At 37.7% G+C, this 20,183-nt stretch overlaps 2 protein-coding genes, 1 non-coding gene and 1 pseudogene across 3 annotated transcripts; 1 reads left to right on the top strand and 3 right to left on the bottom strand.

Moving 5' to 3' along the window:
- Positions 1-1,433: 1,433 nt before the first annotated feature.
- On the bottom strand, positions 1,434-1,515 carry TRNAS-UGA. The gene has a single exon. It is a non-coding gene; the product is annotated as a tRNA-Ser (tRNA).
- Positions 1,516-1,750: 235 nt separating this feature from the next.
- Positions 1,751-3,059, top strand: LOC106297917. Its single transcript, XM_013734056.1, has 2 exons — positions 1,751-1,882; positions 1,980-3,059. The coding sequence occupies exon 2, from the start codon at positions 2,005-2,007 to the stop codon at positions 3,034-3,036; it is 1,032 nt and encodes a 343-aa protein (XP_013589510.1). The 5' UTR covers positions 1,751-1,882; positions 1,980-2,004; the 3' UTR covers positions 3,037-3,059.
- A 92-nt stretch (positions 3,060-3,151) lies between these two features.
- On the bottom strand, positions 3,152-5,962 carry LOC106293396 (annotated as a pseudogene).
- Positions 5,963-7,333: 1,371 nt separating this feature from the next.
- On the bottom strand, positions 7,334-19,332 carry LOC106327257 (callose synthase 9-like). The gene is made up of 49 exons (XM_013765403.1): positions 18,483-19,332; positions 18,311-18,408; positions 18,077-18,231; positions 17,722-17,818; positions 17,394-17,633; positions 17,205-17,294; positions 16,962-17,059; positions 16,767-16,884; positions 16,507-16,650; positions 16,156-16,232; positions 15,999-16,077; positions 15,801-15,923; positions 15,631-15,736; positions 15,411-15,534; positions 15,126-15,318; positions 14,994-15,046; positions 14,838-14,898; positions 14,672-14,714; positions 14,461-14,510; positions 14,191-14,277; positions 13,987-14,072; positions 13,842-13,863; positions 13,653-13,750; positions 13,466-13,544; positions 13,212-13,369; positions 13,004-13,124; positions 12,751-12,848; positions 12,578-12,668; positions 12,335-12,498; positions 12,144-12,253; positions 11,851-11,982; positions 11,684-11,752; positions 11,418-11,595; positions 11,200-11,314; positions 10,807-10,926; positions 10,450-10,565; positions 10,286-10,369; positions 10,099-10,211; positions 9,981-10,033; positions 9,736-9,912; positions 9,613-9,660; positions 9,377-9,535; positions 8,969-9,183; positions 8,713-8,871; positions 8,524-8,629; positions 8,335-8,454; positions 7,958-8,008; positions 7,680-7,862; positions 7,334-7,589 (listed from the first exon to the last, which is right to left on the bottom strand). The coding sequence occupies exons 1-49, from the start codon at positions 18,670-18,672 to the stop codon at positions 7,422-7,424; spliced, it is 5,619 nt and encodes a 1,872-aa protein (XP_013620857.1). The 5' UTR covers positions 18,673-19,332; the 3' UTR covers positions 7,334-7,421.
- Positions 19,333-20,183: the final 851 nt, after the last annotated feature.

Genomic DNA, 20,183 nt, shown 5'->3' with positions numbered 1-20,183 from the left:
AAAAAATATATAACATATAAAGGTTTCTTCATTTTTGTAATTTAGAGTCATTTTAAAAAATTCAAAATATAATATATAAGAAAAAATATAATTTTTTATTATATGGTTAATGTGATTGTTTAAGTTTTTTTAATAATATAAATTTAAACAAAAATGAAGAAGGATGCAAAAATTGTTATCAAATCTTTATTATTCATAATCATTAATTCCAGTATATATGTAAATCATATTAGGTAATTCTATAGCTTTTATTTAAGGAAAGAATACACACTTCATATATTTTAGGTTAATATAATGTTCTCTAGTGTTATATAATTATGGAATAATGTGACACCATTAGATTAAACTATACTTTATATTAGATGTTCTAGAATTCTTTGAAATGGAATTTAGAAGGCATTTAGAGTGTATCCTAGGATTTGGAGTTTTTTTTTTAATTAATACAAAATTAAGGTTCTAATTTTTCAAATGCTTCTCAATTAATATATTGGGGATTATTATTTTAATTGTGATATATGAGTTATTAATATATTTAATAGTTTACCATATATAAATATTTATATGGAAAATTGACATTAAAGATGATATATGAATTATTTTTATTACCATATTTAAAATTGGGCAAATCTCCAAAATAGCACATTTCTAAGTTTATATCACAAAAATAGCACTCCAAAACTAAAATGACCAAAATAGCACATTTTTAAGTTTGTCCTTTGAAAATTTTAATTTTTTTTATTTTTCAAAATTTGAAATCTTATCCCCAAAACCTCATTTCTCAACTCTAAACCCTAAACCTTAAACTCTAAACTCTAAACCCTAAACCATAAACCCTAAACCGTAAACCGTAAACCATAAACCCTAAACCCTAAACTCTAAACCCTAAACCCTAAATTCTAAACCCTAAACCCTAAACCCTAAACCCTAAACCCTAAACCCTAAACCCTAAACCCTAAACCCTAAACCCTAAACCCTAAACCCTAAATTCTAAACCCCACCCTTTAACTCTAAACCCTAAGTTTGTGACTTTTGATAAAACATTAAGTGCTATTTTTGTGACTTTTGACCTTGAGTGCTAGTTTGGGAATAAAAATTTGATTTAGTGCTATTTTTGTCTTTTTCTCTTTAAAATTCCTGCAAAAAAATTTAAATTTTTTTATAAGGAAATTTTACATCTCACAATTAATACGATGTCATGTCACTATTTTCTAAAATTATATCATCTATTTTAAGTGTCATATCATCTTTTTCAGCGAAAATGATTATAGTGACGACATGTGGCAAAATTATGTTATTGGGGTGAGAGCACAGTGAGTGTTGGGTTACGGTGATTAATGATAATGAGGCTTACCGGTGGAGGTTAATTAATGCCAAAGGGTAATTTTCTCATTTTCATTGTTGGTTTTATTTTTCAATTAAAATTAAAAAAATAACGTCAACAGCAGGGTTCGAACCTGCGCGGGCGAAGCCCAACAGATTTCAAGTCTGTCTCCTTAACCACTCGGACATATTGACTTCTTGTTTGTTTTATCTCCATAAAATGTTTGTTAAAATATTTGATAACTCGCATTGATCATCATTACTAATAAAATAACTAATTAATAATTTTTGGACTAACAAACACTATGGAAACATCCTTAATTTAGATCATTTTTCACCTTATGACTCGTTCTTATTTGCTCCTTTTCTCCATTTCAAAACACTTTCACCCACAAAAAAAAATTCTTTCAATTTAAGGAGGCAAGAACAATACAAACCAGTCTATATGATAAAAGGTTAAAAGTCAATCCAACAAAAACACAATTACCAAAATTCCAAAATTTAAGAATTTTTCAGTATAAGCAAAAACGATGTTGAACACTCTCTAAATTCGATGCAAGAGGTAACATGTCCAGTTTATTTTGTACAACAATAATTAATAATTCATTTTAAACTACTTTATTAACCGTTGTTGATCGGCTTCCCGGTGATGGAGAAAGGTGGCGGGAGAAGGCGTGGAGTTAAATGTCGGCGTTAAAGAAACGTAGCAACTCGTTAGCCGGACTATCTCTAGACGCTGTTCTTGGCGGCGAGATCGTTATACCACCACCATCATCATCTCCACCGTCGCCACCGCCTTTGCCGCAAAAATCTCTTGCACCTCACCAAACAACAACAACAACGACCCAAACGCTTTTCGACATCATACGCGACGAATACATCAAGGAAGGCCAAAAAGATCGGACCACGTGGCAGATTTTCCGCGAGAAGCTCCGTCTCAAACGAACCGGTTCCGCTTGGACCTCGTCTCTCCATATCCCTGCCTCGGATATCCTTATCCCCAATCCCAAACACCCCCGGCCAAACGCTATTATTCCCATGTCGGATCCACCCGGACGCGGAGCGTTCACGCGCGGACCCTCGATGCGGGTCGGGTCGGGTAAAAGCCACGACGATTATTCCGCTGACGTCAGCCTCCCTGGAGACGGGCCGCCGAACAGGAGCTTCAAGCCGCAGTTTTCACGGCACGATTCCGTCAGAGACCACGGAGACGAAGACAAGATCCTCCGCCACCCGGTCGTCAAGTTCGTCGACGAGAGGCAGATGTCGGCGAGAGAAGCCGTCGCGGCGCAGGAAGCGGCGGAGGCGGAAGCCGCGGCGGCGGCAAGCGACGAGGAGGAGGAGGAAGAAGACGACAGCGAGGGAGATGGTTTAGCGGAGGAGAAAGCGGATGCGCCGCCGAAGCAGACGATGTCGCTGATGGATCTTCTGGAAGAGACGGATAGGCAGATGGGACTAACGGGAGCGAGCTACGCCATGGACGACGAAGAAGAGGAGTACGAAGAGGACGAGGAAGAGGAGGAGGAAGAAGATGGCGGCGGCGGTGGAGGAGAGGGAGAGGTGAACTGCTGCGTTTGTCAGGTGAACATCAAAGGCGCGACGTTTACGCCGTGCGGTCACACGTTTTGTAAGCTCTGTTCTAAAGAGCTTAGTGCTCAGAAAGGTCATTGTCCTGTTTGCAGCAGCTTCGTCCTCGAGTTCCTCCAGATCTTCTAGTAATAACTTTTTTTGAAACTTTATTTTCCCTCTTTTTTTTAATATAAATATTGATTTTTTTTAGTATTAAATAAATACTTGTTACAATCAACAGTGTAAACAGACAAACAAACAAACAACAACAAAATCACTGGATGGATGAGACTGTAAGCCAAATCATTTATTAGAATGTTTTAAACTTCAAGATTAGCAATGGTTAACAAGGGACACCGATCAGGCTGTGACATTGTGAGAGGGACATAGATCAGGTTGTCTCACGATGTAAATCTGATCTCCAACTTGGCTGTTCGTGTCTTGATTCCTGTGCCATGTCCATAGTGCCCATGTGGCGTTTTTCATCTGCAAGTAATAATCAGATAAAATTAGAGTCTAATCCTAATGTGGTTCAAGCGTTTATGAGTTAGTTAAAACCGTTACCTCTAGGATTCCATGGCCAAAGCTGCTTTCTCTCAAGGCGCTATAAGGAGGTTGCTGATCCCAACAGAACGCACCAGTCGTGGTGGAGTTCGAAGGGCAAAATTGCCCGCCCAGGGCTGCATCCGGTGTGGATAATGGATCAGGACATTTACCGGGTTCATCGGTGTGCTCTATCGCCATCTTTTCACGGTTACCTCCATCACCAATCACTATGTGAACTGGACCACATGGGTCTAGTTGGTAGTGTATACTCTGTTAGACCGTTCATAAGCATGAACCTTGAAACATGTTTTCACAAAGAAAAAATGTCAGTTATACCAAATCAAAAGATGGGGAAATTCATGAGGCTTGAAACGATTACTAAACATATATTTTTAATCATTTGGGGCCATAAAATATTATATATATATATATATATATATATCAACCACTAATATTTTAGAAACTATATGCTAATGTTCATTTTGCTATGTCCATAACCCGCTCTGGAAAAAAAAGACAAGGTTGTGTTTCTTTTCTTACATGTCCGTTGAAGACAATGTCGGTACCGTAAGAGTAAATCAACTCCTCCATAGCTACTTTCATACATTCAGCTTCTTTGTAATGCGCTGTGTAAGTGCTGTACCATGGTGGATGCCAAGTAACTACTAACCATGGAGTTACCGATCTATTGAATTTAGCAAGATCCCTCTTTAGCCACTCGTATTGTTCCCCTGCCAAAAACCGAACAAGAACCTTAGAAAAAGACGCACACATGGAGGTCAGAGTCTAAGAATATCAAACCTGATCTATCAAAGTCGATGTAGGCACCAAGCATAACAAAGTGAATCCCACCAGCGTTAAAAGAATAATAAAACTTCGAAGTCGACCCACTTTCTATATAAGGGAAAGCGAATCTTGAGCTATAAGCTTCAAATGTCTTGTTCCCAGCTTGCAACTCAAGCTCATGGTTTCCTTCAACCACCATAAGAGGAACTGTAGAAGTCAGATTCTCCATAAACCTACCCCAATAATCCCAACGTGGCTGATACGTCTCGTGTATAGGCGTATTTGAGAAATTGCAAGAATAACAATCCGAGCTAGTCCCGTTCGTTAGATACAAGTTTGCGTAGCTCACGTCACCGACCAGTAAAACAAGATCCGGAGAGTTCTGAACCAAGTGACTAATTGTAGCTGTTGTGTTATAAGTGAGACCAGTATCACCCACAATTGCTATACGGCTGGGGTAACTCGAGGGGCTAGAAACCGGCATTGTCTTGAAATGGTGTATCTTACTCATGCCATGTGAAGGATCACCACATCGATAGTAATAGACGGTACTTGGTTTCAGCCCTGCGTTTCAAAAACCAAACCCTTATCAAGAGTCGATTTAATAAGGCCTCGGTTGTTTCAACGTGTTTAGTATGGTAGTTGGTTCTAGGCATAGCCAGATGAAATATTCTAAATTTCTAATTGACCTCCAAATTTTAAAGAACTATTGGGTGGTATGACCTCCAAATTGTCAACTTTTTGATTAAAATAAACTTAAAAATGACTCATTAATCTTTTTATCTGTACTTTTATGTAACCTTTAAAACAATAATTTTAAAAGCTAGAACATTCTGACTTTTTACAAAATATTTTTGCAAATTAAAGCGTTACATGTTCATTTGGTTTGCTTTACAACTAGCAAAAGCAGTTGTTTTAATTCTAGTAAGGGTTGTCATTTCATTTAAAATATACACACACACTATGCAGCACATGGGGTGGTCTATATATATAAGCTAAAATCATGAAAGGTAAAAGAAGAACCTGTAATGCGAACATGGTGTATGATTCCAGAAGTATAGTTAAGAAGACCCTCAAAAGGGTAAAGTTGATTATAAACAAGTGAAGATCCTGTGGCAGTATGAATCAGTGAGTCCCCCAAAGTACCGAACTGGACAATACTGGCGATACTTTTCGGATCTAATGGCGTCACGTTCATACCGATTTGGAACTCACCTTTCAGACACAACAAGAGTTTCATTAGTGAAATACAAACTTGTAGTAAAAGAATCTTATCTTTTGTTCAACAGAGCCACAAGACCTAACTTTATATACAAGTAACTGAAAAAAGTAAAAGAGTTGGTGATAAAATGAAAAATGAACCTGTGATCCAAGAGACCCATATGGAATCGTAATTGGAGGAAAGAGCTAGAGAAATCTGCTCCGGCTGGAAGCCGGTGACGTAGCGTTGGACACGTGGATCGGTGTCAGGCAAATCAACTGCTTTTCCCCGGAGAGAGGTGTCTAGTGTAATCGTCACCGGAGTGAACGGACCGTCCAACGTGGAGGGGATGGTAGCGTCAGAGAAGCTTGCCGGAGAAAGAAAGCAGAAGAAGAGCAGAAGTAGTTGAAGCCCGAGGAAGGTGGTGATAGAACCGTCGCGATGTAACGACATCGTTTCCACGGGGGTTGTGGCGGAGCTTTTCACTGTAGTGGAGCGGCTTTCTTTATGTTGCCGTTGAGATGTTTTGTGAGAAATAAAGGTTCAGAGTGCCCGTTTAAATAGTGATTACCGTTTAAGCAAATTATCATTTAACACGCAACAAAACAATCATATGATACCGAAATTTATTCCAACATAATAATATTGAGATTTTTTCGGAGATTTGTATTATAGATTATCTATAATTGTGGTACTTAGCTAGTTTTACAGTGACGTTTTGTTTATATGAATTACCCTTTTCCAATCTTCTCTGGTGGAGAATCTAACCATAATGTTTTGTGTTTTTCTGCTTTGTATTTTATTCCTTGGATACTTTAATAGGTTTGGTCTGCGACGACTGTGAGTATAATTACGTAATCAATGACCCAAAAGCAGTATGTCAAATGCGTCACAAAAGTCTGTGCATTACATGCTTTCCTTATAAAAAATACAAAAATGTTGACTTCTCCCCTATGATTTTGATTTTGTCTAGAACGTTCACACACGCTAGTAAACCAAATTCTATACATTCCAGTCTGAGCCATTTGACTTTATATTTAATGGATTAGAAATCATTTAAGTCAGTTTCCACTCGCGTCAATTAGTCATCCAATGCCCATCCTTTAATTTTGTACCATATAGTAGCATGTTTACAGAGGATTCTCTCGACATAATATGTAGTTGTCACATAGCTCAGTTTGTAAAATAACTATTATCTTGTAGATACGATCCAATCTGTTGTGTAATTATATGGTCTCACGTCTGGGCATGGATTTCCGGTTTATTCAGTTTAGGTCGGGTTATTCGATTTTCAGTTTATTAGTGTTAATCAAAAAGTTACCAAACTGAACCGATTTTTTTTGGTAACATGATATGAACTCTATTTCAATCCTAGTAATTTTTTTTTCCATAATTTGCATAACTTAGATTTTCTGGGTATTGAACCGCAGACTGATTATCAGTGTAGAATCATTAATGAATTTTTAGTCAAACCGCTAGATTAAGGAGCTTCCACGTCTATTCCAAATCAAACCTTTTTATTTTTTTATTCGGTTATTATCAATCAAAGCTAAGATGAATTGGTAAAGAGGAAAGGTTTCTCAAAAGCCAATGTTAGTCACCAAATGCTCTAGGGCTGAGGATTTTAAAAATAAACTGATGCTTCAATTCAGATGGCAAAATTGGCATGGATTCTAGTGTTTATATGATTGTATTGTTTTCTCTTGCAGGAAAGAAAGCAGGTGGGCTTAAGCAATTGTTATCAAGATTGGCAGCGAAGATCAGAGGGAGACCAGTCGAATCACCATCATCAGAAGAGTGACATGCAGTTTGATCTTCGCTTTGTCTTCCTGCAACATATGTACACAACAATACTACAAAAGTCTTAAAAGGCTTCAAATTTTAAAATAGGCTCTCATTCCTTTTCTACTACTACTACTACTACTACACTCGTTAACTCATGAAAATAATAAAGACAAACACATTTATATAGACTGATAGCATTCAACTAAACGCTTGGTTAAACATCACACGTGTTTGAAGGTAGAGAGACAAACGGGAACAACGAGAAGAGCGCAACAGGAAGAAATATAAGCATTCCCATTCCTGCATCATACAGTCTTGCCAGGGAACGTACTGATTCCCACATCCCAATCCGCTTAATGGTTGGCTTCCAAGCACACGCAATCTACAACAAGAGATAGTACATTGTTAAACTGAACTCCAAAGAGATTAGAAACTGAAGGTAATTAACAAGGTGAGAAAGAAGGAAACTTACAGAAAGGATTCCCCATCCTGTTGGTAAAAAGGCCAATACACAAGCAAATATGTCTGTCACAGACAACTCTGTCAGCACAACCGCTACGATTATACCAGCTAGAGACACCAATAAGGCAAGGCCTTGTATAAATCTACGCACAAGACGGAAACTGATAGCAATCTTCTGAATGAAGGCAAAGACCTGTTTCAATGTACATCAGAATGGAGATATATCAGAATCATGTAATGCAATATACTCAAAGAGAATTAAGTTTATTGGAAAATGAATAAACCAACCTTGAAAAGAACTGAAATCATCGCAAATGCAGCCCATGACCAACCATACACCTGCACATGTATAAGTACTATATTATTAAGCAGCTGCCTTCACAGCAAAGATCATAAAGAAACATAACAAAATCACAAATGAGTATTGCTACTTTTCAACTAGTACAAGAAATGGTGTTTCTTGCATGGCAAGTTATACTCTACAACTAAAAGTTACAAATGCATTGGAAGATAAACAAGACTAGCAAAATTCATATAAGTCCTATCTAATCCCACCAGCCAGGTCAGGTCATACTACACACATTCAACACATCATCAAACCCAAATTCACTGTAACCTTTATATCCTATGATATGCTAAAGTGTAGGCAAAGGGAAACGCTGTACCGCAAATGATGTATCTGATCCATGCACGTTCAGTTTGTAGACAATAACATACTGGAAGATAAAGAATCGTAGACTTAATATGGTCTCCACCATCCTCCCACTCAAGGTCCCAATGTGACGCTGTTGATAAGATATTAGTTTCCCGGATTTTTCAAGAGTTAACAAAAGTCTGGAAATGGAGTTCTTTACCAGTTCTTCTTCCCACCATGCTTCCCAGCTTTCAGCTCCTTCCACACCAATCCCACCACCTCTGTAAAAGAGCCATTTTGTCCATTCTTTGAACTCTTCCACCACTCTGAAAGGAGAAAAAAAATCTTGCTCAATGAGGGAACATGTTGGCTCAACAACACAACACTAAATCAGACAAGCACTACTTACTTTTGCCTCTCAAATCCAGAAGGGTTGAACAGGTAAGGAGCAAAGATCCAAGAGAAGGCCAAGAAACAGCTGCTAACCGTCAGAAGTATGTAGGAAACAGAACCAGCCTCATCATTTCCATAAGCAAGGTAGACAACCAGTAAGAGAATAACCTCCATCCTTAGAGAATAGAAAAGCATACCAATGATTTTTTCATCCTTTACTATGGCTAAGTGGTATACATAAGAAATGTATACACAAGACACAAAGAGTATACCCTTTAACAAAATGACTTCTGGAATAAAGACGGTAGTTCTCAGAAAATTTGATATGCTTGACTACAAACCCTCTTCCAGTGGCTTGGTACTGTTGACAAACACTAGCACCACCATGGAGAAGTGTCCGTCCAAAATAATGGGCTCTTGTGCCAAGAGAAAATGTGAAGAAGACAGTACACAGCTGAAACTGCATAGTTGTGAAACTGACAAGGGCCTACAAAATGAAAGATGGTTAAATAAACAAGCTCTACTTTCAACCAAAGCACACAAAAGTAAATTAGCTCATTTTCACCAAATGACTATATGTCATCAGTGAACACATGCTTCATTGTTCTGTAGATAATCAAGTAGAGGAATGTGCATTCTCAGAACACATGCCAGTCTCCAAGGAGATTCTAGTCAAATACCTGGAGAAAACCCTGTTCCAAAATAAAGCCTAGAATCATTGGCACAGCAGTGAAGACACCAATCTGAAACAGAAACTGAGCACTAAGGGCGGCGCTAAATGCAGTATTGTTCACAAGAATAGCTCTTTCTCGAATAGTAGCTCCAGCTCCAGAAAATGCCTATCCAATTTCAAACACAAGTAGAGGATTAGGGACCTTCACCCAGCATCTTAACCAGAATAGGTAACCATGCTTACCAGGTATGCCTTCCCATACAAGAAAATATACAGAGTAAGCACCGTCAACTGCAAGAGACCATGTAAAATGTCAAATCATCAGTATTAAACTTCAGTAACAGCTCCAGATACAAGAGGACATACCATTGTACAGACATAGAAGCCAACTGTTGTGAAGTAGAATGACATCATTCTAAAGAAATCAAGAAGCTGGCCAAGTCTGTATACATCTCTACTAAGAACCTGTTCACCATTACCACCAGCAACCTTCCCTTCAAACAGAGCTATTTGGTTGAGCCCCACATATCTCCCTTTGCCCAGCTGTGAATAAAATTAATACATCTATAGACTGTTCATAATTTTATTTATAAAGAGTTAAAAGTACAGACCTGAATATATTCATGATGAGTAATATTCCCTTGGCGTAGAGTTGAGTTAAAACCTGAAAAAAGCATAGCATCAAAATGGCTCAACATTCATTTTTTAACCATTTGTGTATGTTCTTACCAGCAAAGATATCTTCACTAGCATTGATGACCCGAGAGGCCTTGCTGATACCACCACGAGTAATATGAAAAACTCTGTCAAAGACATCTGAATGACCATAATGCATGCGGATCCTAGAGTACATAAGGACTCCATATGAGTTTAATTCAAGGAAAGGTAAACTTATTGGTGGTAGGTAGTAGCTTACTTCAAGGGTTTGGCTAATACTCGTTGGCCAAGAGTTACAAAGCTAGTTTCTTGACTGGACATGAAAGAGGCCAAGGAGGAAACACTGCATCATAAACAGTTAATGTAAGATGAAGTATATATAAAATAAGAAAATAGATATATACGAATGTCTGGTGCTCACACCTTCCAGTGAATACATGTTCCCGAACTCCAAGAATGGTAGGTGGTCTTATACCATGGTCTCGATCAAATTCTTCCAAAAGATTTCTCATCTTCAAGGCTTCTTCAAAGTAATTATCCTAACAATTAAAGGTTGAAGATGCATTTAGCTAGCACGAAAAGAATGTAAAGCAGGCATGTAATCATGCTAGAAGATTCAGGTGCATTCACAATGTGATGAGATGTCCAACTCCAAACTGTAATTCAATATATACTCTTTACAAAGCTTATGTTATATAAACTTCCAGAAAACTTAACTATAACAAAAGCATAGAAGATCTTGAAAGAAGGTACTTAAAACAAAAATGGATGCATACTAACTTGATTCATATCAATAGTCTGGACTGCATTTCCGCGAGTAAACACAATGGCATGGTTTAGATTCTCAGCTTTGCCTTGACCAAGTTTCGGGTCCCCAGGCAATCTTATGGAGTAAATTTCCTGCATAGCCAAAATAAAACCACTTATAGCATTTTTACATGTTTTGAACTTAAAGCATATTTACATGTTTTGAACATTAGGAAACAAGAACACTAGTTTTGTGACTTCTGATATATTTGGTGTTTTTACTAGTTTATAACTTATGTTTTGAGTCTTTTATCGAGTCAAAATATTTTCTAAAACACATACTTTGACTCGATGAAAGATTCAAAACGTAGATTATAAACTAGTAAAAACACCGATATATCAACTTCACAGATGATCACGGTGTACCTTATCCTTTCCATCGATGTCGGCCTTCACAAGTTTTGAATAATATTCTTTATGAGATTTGCCCTCTTTAAGAGTATCAACGACATCGATATAGGCAATGCGAAGGGCTTCATTTCTGACAAAAGAAATGAAACAGATCAGCTTTGTAATAACACAATGATAGACAGAAGCTCTAGACTGTGAGGTATAGAAAACCAGAAAAGGTGTCTAATTATTACCTTTGCATTAGCAGTGCAATGTCAGCAGCTTCAGGTTTTTGATCTTCTTTCTGTCTTCCATACATTTGGCATGTGACAACATATGTAAACTTTAGATCTGCTTGGGCCCTCGCTTCAGGAGATAGCTCAAACCCTTCAGCATCCGTTGGGTCATTACCATAAAGTGTGGATTCCTCATCTGTAACTGGATATAAGGATATCCCTGAGAATAAAAGCTTGACCAAAAATGATATATGTCTATAGAAATCACTTAGCCTGATCTTTACCTCTTCCACCTTTTCTTTCTAGATAAGACTGAAGCATGAGAGCTTTCCTATAGTACATCATCGCTCGAACTGCAGATATAATAATGCCAGATAACACATAAACTATGAGATCTTGAAGTGAAACAGTGTATCCCTAAGAAAAAGGTGTAGTGATTTGTTTTAACTACCTGTTCTAGCTAACGTTTGTCCACGGTAAGAAGCCCAAAATCTAAGTTCAAGTATGTCTCTCTCATTATGTAGATCACCTTCTAACGCATTTTCATCTTGTCCTATTCGCGCTAGAAAATTCTTCCACTCATCTGCAACATGAAAACTAGTTTTTGATCTAATTTTTATTTAAACATCAAAAATATATTTATTGATAATATATTAGGCATCAATCTATGATGGTAGCAAAATTTAAGGCAGAATCAACTTAACAGTAAGAAACATAAAAAAAAAAGTTAGGCAAATGTCACACCTGGATATATTTTCTGAAGGTAAAACAAGATTGATATCCCATCTTCATTTCTCTTAGTGAGTTCAGCCATGCTATACAGCACAACCTCAGCACAATATGGAGTGAAGACACTGAAAACAAAAAGTTTAAAGGAAGATATATAGTAAGCTTATAAAGAGCTTATTTGGATAAAATGATTGAAGTGTGGTTACCTGAAGGATAACATTTGGTGGACAGGCTTTGGTTGTGGCACATCCATGAAAAGAGAATTGGTGAAGAATTGAAGTCTGCGTCTGGCCTCAAGATTTCTAGGAATATGCGTCGCTGTAGAATCTTTGATAGTAAGTAGAGAGTACAATCTTTTGACGAGAGCTTTCTGTAAACCACAAAGAAGTAAACGACTGAATCGGTGCAGTTATAGCCTTTGACAATGAATATATATATCGTCAATGTACCATCTCGGGATCTTTAGGCCATTGCAACTTTGTAAACAGCCGACCTTCATTCGATGCTCGAGTTAACACGTTCCACGTGTCATAGTGACCCCTACACCAAGCAACATATTTTTGGAAGCAAAGAAAAGAAAAGCTTGATAGGATTGTTGCCAAATCATCGAGTTTGTATGTACCTCATATCAAAAGCTAATATGTCAAGCCGCATAACATCGTAGAGATCTTGAAGTGCTTTGGTAGCCGCTGCTGCATTCTCCGGTGTTTCATTTTCTTTCTGTCCAAGAAAAGAAAAATATGAAGATCAGTACTTATATAACAATGGAGAGTACAATCTTTTGAAGTTTAGTACTACTACTAATAATAATAATAATAATTAAGAACCGGTTACACTTTCTGCCAAAGACATAATAAGCATGGTAATGTGAATACCAGGACTCCTAAGAGTGCAGTCACTCTCGTGATAACAAGGGAGAGTTTCTTCAACGTAAAATCAAGATGTATAGTTCTCATAGTTATGCTGGTCCGGATGTCTCTGAAGATTCTGTCCACCCTACAAAATAATATTCACAATAAATATCATCACTTATCCAGCACATATCTGTGTAAGTCATCTTAGGGCTCTGACAAAACCCATTACCAAATCTTCCCCTCGGCTTCCAGCGTTGTTATTAGGACACGTTCAAGGCTGTAATAGACTTCCTCAACAGCGTACTTCATATAGACATCCTTTTCGATCCTCTTCACAATCTCCTCTTGTGACTTACTATCAGCAGCAATCTCTGTGGCCAATAATATCTACAGTAGATAATATGAAAATAATGTCCACCTATAGAAGCAGATAGCCACACTAAAACATTGAGTTTTAATACAGAAGAGGGGAACAAAACTAACCTTGCTGGAAAGAAGAAAGAGAGGCCACTGAACCAGTCTACTTCCATAATTCTTGGGCATCAGGAGCAAGTCCATCTCACTAGGGAAATGGTTTCATATGAGAAAAATGGGTAACAATGATGAAAGTATAAAGAAAGCTGAAGCTAAGAGCAATCATGAGACACAACAGCTTAGTTAAAGCACTTACAAATCAGTGATGTAGTCTTCCTCTCGTAGACATTTTATTATTTGGTTCCAAAATGGAGCAAAGTGAGATGCCTCTACTCTGTTCTTCTTATCCACAACCTTGGAATTGATAATCACATGCAAATATGAGAAGAAAAAACTAACATAGTACTGAAAAAATGTAAAACAGAGAGGGAAGCAGCATCACTACCTCATGAGAAGGATCACAAGACCTGCACATGATTTTGATTATAGTCGAAAGGCAATGAAGACGAGAAAAAATGTCAATAATAGTTAACAAATATAAAGGGAGATGTGCAGGTAAAATGACAAAAAAAAATGGAAAGGAACCTAACCGATCGGTAATAGGGACATGAAGAGCCCTCATAAAGGCCCCTGGAAACTTATTAAATTGCTTGTGAATTTCTTCCGAAGATCTTATCTGTGAAAATGGCAACGCAGCGTAAGGACCCTAACTTCTTAAAGACAGTGTATTAACATTTATAAATATCTTGATTTCGACATTTCTAAGACAAAAGAAAAAGTGTAACCACACTGACCTTCCCCAAACGATCTCTCACACCGAGAAAGAAACCCAAAAAAGCGGAGACAAGGGTGTAGAATACATGGATGTCTAACAGGTATATCTGCATTATAAAGTTACAATAAAAATTAAACTGTGAAAACATTCATCCTAATCAGAACAAACTTCACCAAGATTGGTAAAATATTTGCTTATAACAAAATCATCCCAAAACTGAAGTGACTCTCTAGAAACAACTACTTCTTGATTCAGTGTGTCAACCCTCATGTAAAGACCATTGACTTACAGAGACAACAGGAGCCCATAAACTGGCAACAGTCAGAGCATTATAGCTTCCTGCATCCAGATAAAGAAATATCATAGAAGAATGAATTATTTGAGATTATCAGTACATGTATCAGCAAGAAACCTAATAATAGAGCTAATAACATTCCCAGAGGGACCTATTCCATACTTACTTCTTGACACAAAATCATGCCAGGAATAAGGAATATTACCATGTTTCACTATCATCCTTGTTGGACTAACGAGCGGCTCTATCTGCAAATTCACCAGCAAGAGAAATATAAGTAGTATTTTATGATGTAACATTCATTTATGTCACTTGTAACCACAATCTCAACATATCAATCACAAATTATGCTTCCTGCCCAAAGAACCAACCTGAAGAAAGTACGCAAACGAGAACTTTGCAGACAGAACAACAAGCCAAAACAGCAAGTACCTGCGTCATACGAATGGGTTAGTAGTACATACCTAGACCAACATTTGAAGTCACCAGTATACAGATAACTAAAATAATTAAGGTGAAGAGACTACTTTATAAAATCAGATGTCCTTTCATACATGCCACTGCCAACATAGTGTCTCTCCTGAAAATACAATCAAGTAAGTAAGCATCAGAGATTATTACCAGATGATCCAAATATTAACCATGAACGAAAGAGAAACCTGGCGCCACATCCACTTAAAGAATCGAACCACAGTCCCCCCATCACATTTATTAGCAATTTTGTGACAAGCTGGGATGCGCATCAGGACACCAAAAAAGAACTGAACACCACCATAGATGGCTATGACAATCACATAAAGCGTGAACATGACTGAATCAGAATTTGGTTTGCTGTCTTCTTGAAGTGCTCTCCTGCACACACACAAAAAAAACTATCACACAATGGAATGCAAAAAACTAACCCCCCCAAAAAAGTGAAAAGTGCCATAAGAAGTTTCACATACACATAGAGGAAAGATATGAAGACAGAAGCAAGACCAAACCAAATGAGACGGAGAAACATGCGATAAACAGCCAGACGTCTTGTAGTAGAATAAGCACCATAGATCATGATGACATCCAGAACACCTATAACATTAATTAAGCATATGCTTTTGTCTTCACTCAAACATAATATTACTAAAAATTAAAAGAAAATAGTATGAGGTTTTAAGACTCACTCACTCTTAGAAAACTTCATCACAACATAAGTCGGACCCAGGCTGAGAATCTCACGCAAAGTCTTTCTGGAGGCAAGGCTTTTTTCATTGAACGCAACTATGGCCAGTGCCTGTAAAGAAGCCTGCTAAGAGTGTGGTACTAGCAGGAGAACATTTTGTAGACATACAACAAACCTGAAACGTCATAGCGAGGAATATCCATAGCCGATGGAAGCTGTGGTAGAGATGCAAAAACGTTCGGTGCTCAACGAAGGAAGTCTTTCCTCGATGTTTTTCTCTACCGGTTTTAAGCTCGAACTACAATGACATCAGATGATGGTCATCTCACCAAAGAACAAAACCACAAGCACTACAATAACCTCTAACACAAACCTTTGCTCTAGGTCTAGGTTTCTGAAAAAAAGATGAACTGGTTCGCCACGGCCAACCAAGCTCGAAGGATTGAAGCGACCTGGAGAATCAAAAAAGTTAGCCAACAGAGAGAAGGAAATTAACTCAACAGACAAATATTTTTAAAAAATTTTTTTACCAAAAATACTCATTGAAGTCATCATAGTTTCTCCAAGATGAATGAGGTGCACCGCCATTGCCACTGTTAAAAGCTTCCTGGTCAGATCAACATGTTAGTTATAGCATGACTATAAAATCAAAATCAACAACACTGTCTTAAATAGAAATATTCATACATGATACAACAGGCCATTTTTTACTAGAAAACCAACTACTATTTGATTATAACTACAAATATACATGCAATGAAACATATATCACATCTTTAATGAATACCAGAAAATGTAATAGCCCCCCTCAAGTAACACAATAATATCAAAATTGCACATTGGTTACAAGTTAATTGAAATAAAGACTTCAGAAAGCATACCGCTGATACAACTTCATACAGTGGCGCAATAACATGAACAAGGAATGATACATCATCCTCAGAGCCAGAGCTATCGACTGGTCTACAACTCTCAGCTGGACGAGCAACCTGCTGGCGTAAGATCTCATCCATTTCTCTTACCATCTACATAAGAAAATATTCAGCATGAGCACATAATACAACATATGATAGTAAACTTACCATAGAACCACTAGCAATTCAGAACGTTAGGAGATTCTGCATACATATCAAAAACTTACATGGTGGAATATGTAGCACAAACATTCCGGAAGGAACCGTATGTTGGCGGCTTCACCCCAAATCAGGAAATACAAAGAGAGGTATAGTAGTTTCTTTTCTCCACTGATGGCCTCTAAACTGAATCTTACAAAAAAATAGGAGTGAGCATGCAAGAGTTTGTAGCAGGAAAGGACAAGGAAGATGAGATTATTTACTTTCTCCATGAAGGTTGAATGCACAGGTAATCACACCACTTAATGTAGTTGTCTAGGGACTTCAAAAACACATTACTCACTGCAGCATCATCAAGTTTCTGAGAAAGAGAGCATAAGAGAAAAAAAAGTTACTCATGAGATCTTAAAATGTAACTCACTGCAAAACCAATGAATAATCTACTTCTAATCCAAAAACTTCTGTGATATTAATCATGTGAAAATCAAAACATCTTTGGTACTTACATGTTCTGTGTCTCCAGGAATATTAAGGCGGGATTGCTCATTAGAAAGAAGAAGAACTATATGTTCACGCTGATTGGAGACGCTGTCTCTCTGAGGCCATAAGTGTGGATAATATTAAAAACGAAGCTAGATATTAACATATAATACATGAAAGATCATACAAAATAAAAGTTTCTCAAATAGACAAACCTGAAACCCAAATATATAGTGGAGAAAATCAAGCATATCAGCATTCCTTGTTGCAGGAATGGGGAACTCAGCAGGCAATTTTGGCAGGCCTGGAAAGTACTTCAACGCTGTAACTGCTGCTTGCACCTCTGGGAAAGCCGTCGTGGCATTTGCCGTGAATGGAGCATCAAAAGGAACAATGTTGTAGGCAACTGTGTCCTCATGACTCATTGCAGCATCTGAATCATTAGCATGCTTCAGCTGTAGTAGCACAAAGTTACTTTGATTATTATTTACTGAAATCTACAGAGCTACTTTGACCAATAGTGGACTGAGTAATGTAAACAACCTCTTCAAAGATCTCTTTTGAAACCTGCTCCAACAAATGTTCCAGAACTTTAAGGTTGGCAAAGACTCTTTTCCTTTCTACTGTTTTCTGCTCTAGCCTGAAAGACAATATCAACACACAGTTTGGACAAGAACTAAGATAACCAGGGCTGGATCTAGTCCAAGCCTAATGAAACATTGACTTTGGCCCTCCAAATTTTTTTTAAAAGATTTACATAAGCATAAACCTCCAAATTATGGAAAAAAAAATTCTAAAATTCTTAAGAAATGTTTGTAACTTCTAATTTCTCAAATCCGGCCCTGTGATCATGGACATAAAATTGACAGAATATTTTATTTATTGTTAGTATACATACTCGTCAGTGAAAGCGCCTGACTCACAGAGCTGCTTTTCCTCCTCCTTTAACGTGTCAACATTGTTCTTCTCTCTGTACCGCTGGTAAAAACCTTTCAGCCGGTTGATATCTTGACTTCTATTTATGGTCTCAACCTCTCTTTTTTCATTTTTTTTCTGAAATAAACCAAGGTCGAACAATGTACAGTATATGAGTATACAAAAACCATGAGACAACCAAAGAAGAAGAAGATACCTTAATAACGGACATCAATCCGGTTCTAAATTGTAAAACACTTATGCCTTCACTATTAGGGTCAAGCTTTTGTGCAAGAGAGTAAGCATGCTCACATACTGCAGCAAAAAAAAAAAACGAAATAGTCACAACTTTGCACAGAGGAAGAAGAAGAAAACAAGCAGCAACTTACAGATCCTAGCTATGACGGGGTCATCAGCTTGGAGTTCATCAGCAGCTCTCAGAATATCATCTATGTCTCTGCCCTGACCAGGACCACCACCACCTCCAGCTGATTCTCTTGTTCCATCCCTTCGTAACGCAGCATTAACTAGCCGCTCCCATAGAACTCGAGACATTTTAACCAGTGTTGTATCACTCATGGAAGACTTAGTGAAGAAGGTTGAAACTGAAAGCTAGCTCGCTCTGTCTTTATAATAAGTTTCAAAAGCTTCTTTAGGGATATAGTTAATATAAAGTACAAATCTTAACCCCCACATAAAAAACTTTTCCACGAACAAAACCATTACAACGAAGGAAGGAATCTTTTTTTTTTTGTTACTGGAAAATGCATTAAAAGAAAAGGCCTCAGGCTCAAAGGTTTTAGCCATAGCTGGGTTTACAATAAACAGACCTCTAAGGGCCTTCTTTGCAAGGTCATCTGCTTCAGTATTGAGAGAACGAGAGATAAACGAGAAAGAGATATCGACAGGGACTGAGGCGATTGCTTGGATGTCTTGTACGATTCCAAAGATCTCCTTGACTGTATGTCCTTTTGTTACCACCTCTCTTGCAGGTAGGGTTCGATTCTCGAAGATCACCAAATTGCGAGCGTTCCAGATTACCCAACAAATCCAGGGGAGAATACTCCCTGAGATTCCAGTAGGTGGGAGACACACTGATCTTCTGAACTTGATCACTATTTCTCTGAAGTCCAAGCTGGTAGCTAGGTGAACTACTTGGTGCAGGGGTATCAATTTCCATACCTCTTGTGCAAAAGCGCAGTTGAAGAAGGTATGTACTGCTGTTTCTTTTTCCTTACATCTCACACATAGGCCCGCTGATTGAACTCCTCTGCTCTGTAGGTTATCACTAGGCCTGCGACTTCGGTTTTCCAAAACCGAACCGAACCGAACCGTCGTTTTCGGTTAACCGAAGTTTTTAAAAACAATTCCGAAATAAACCGAATGAAATTTCGGTTCGGTTCGGTTATCGGTTTATTTCGGTTTTCAATTTTATTTCCGAAAATAACCAAATTTTTAAATTTTCGGTTAATTTTGGTATAATTTTCCAAAATATTTGGATATTTTCGGTTAAATTCGGTTATTTTGGTTAAATTCGGTTATTTTTGGGTTATTCGGTTATTTTCGGTTCGGGCAGTTATTTTTGGGTTATTCGGTTATTTCGGTTAAATTCAGATATTTTTGGTTATTTTCGGTTTTTAATTTTTTTTTTTTTGAAAATCAAAAACCGAACCGAACCGAACCAAAAACCGAATTAATTTTCAAAACCATACCAAATTGAACCGAATTGAAAACCGAACCGAACCGAAAATCGAAAAAAACCTGTTCGGTCCGGTTCGGCCCATTCGGTTCAGACAAAAATCCTAGGCCTAGTTATCACCAAGTGGTAGGGCTTTTTGGATGATCAACCATAGGAAGACCTTTATCTTCGGTGAACATACACCAGACCACACATCCTTAATCCAGTCAAAGTTCTGGTCAAGATTTGTGGGATTTTGGGAAGCCTTTGAGGTTAGTGCTGCTGTATTATATCCTGATTTGGTGGAATATATTCCTGATTAGAGTGGTTGCCATATGTAGATGTCTTCAGCTCCCTTATGCATTGAATTTGCTCTACGAACTGTGGTAAGAATTTTTCTATTCTTTTAGTG

This window comes from Brassica oleracea, chromosome C1 (genome assembly GCF_000695525.1).
Source record: "Brassica oleracea var. oleracea cultivar TO1000 chromosome C1, BOL, whole genome shotgun sequence".
Classification (NCBI taxonomy): Eukaryota; Viridiplantae; Streptophyta; class Magnoliopsida; order Brassicales; family Brassicaceae; genus Brassica; species Brassica oleracea.
Note: the sequence above shows the minus strand (reverse complement) of the source record. Positions and strands in the feature narration are given on the sequence as shown.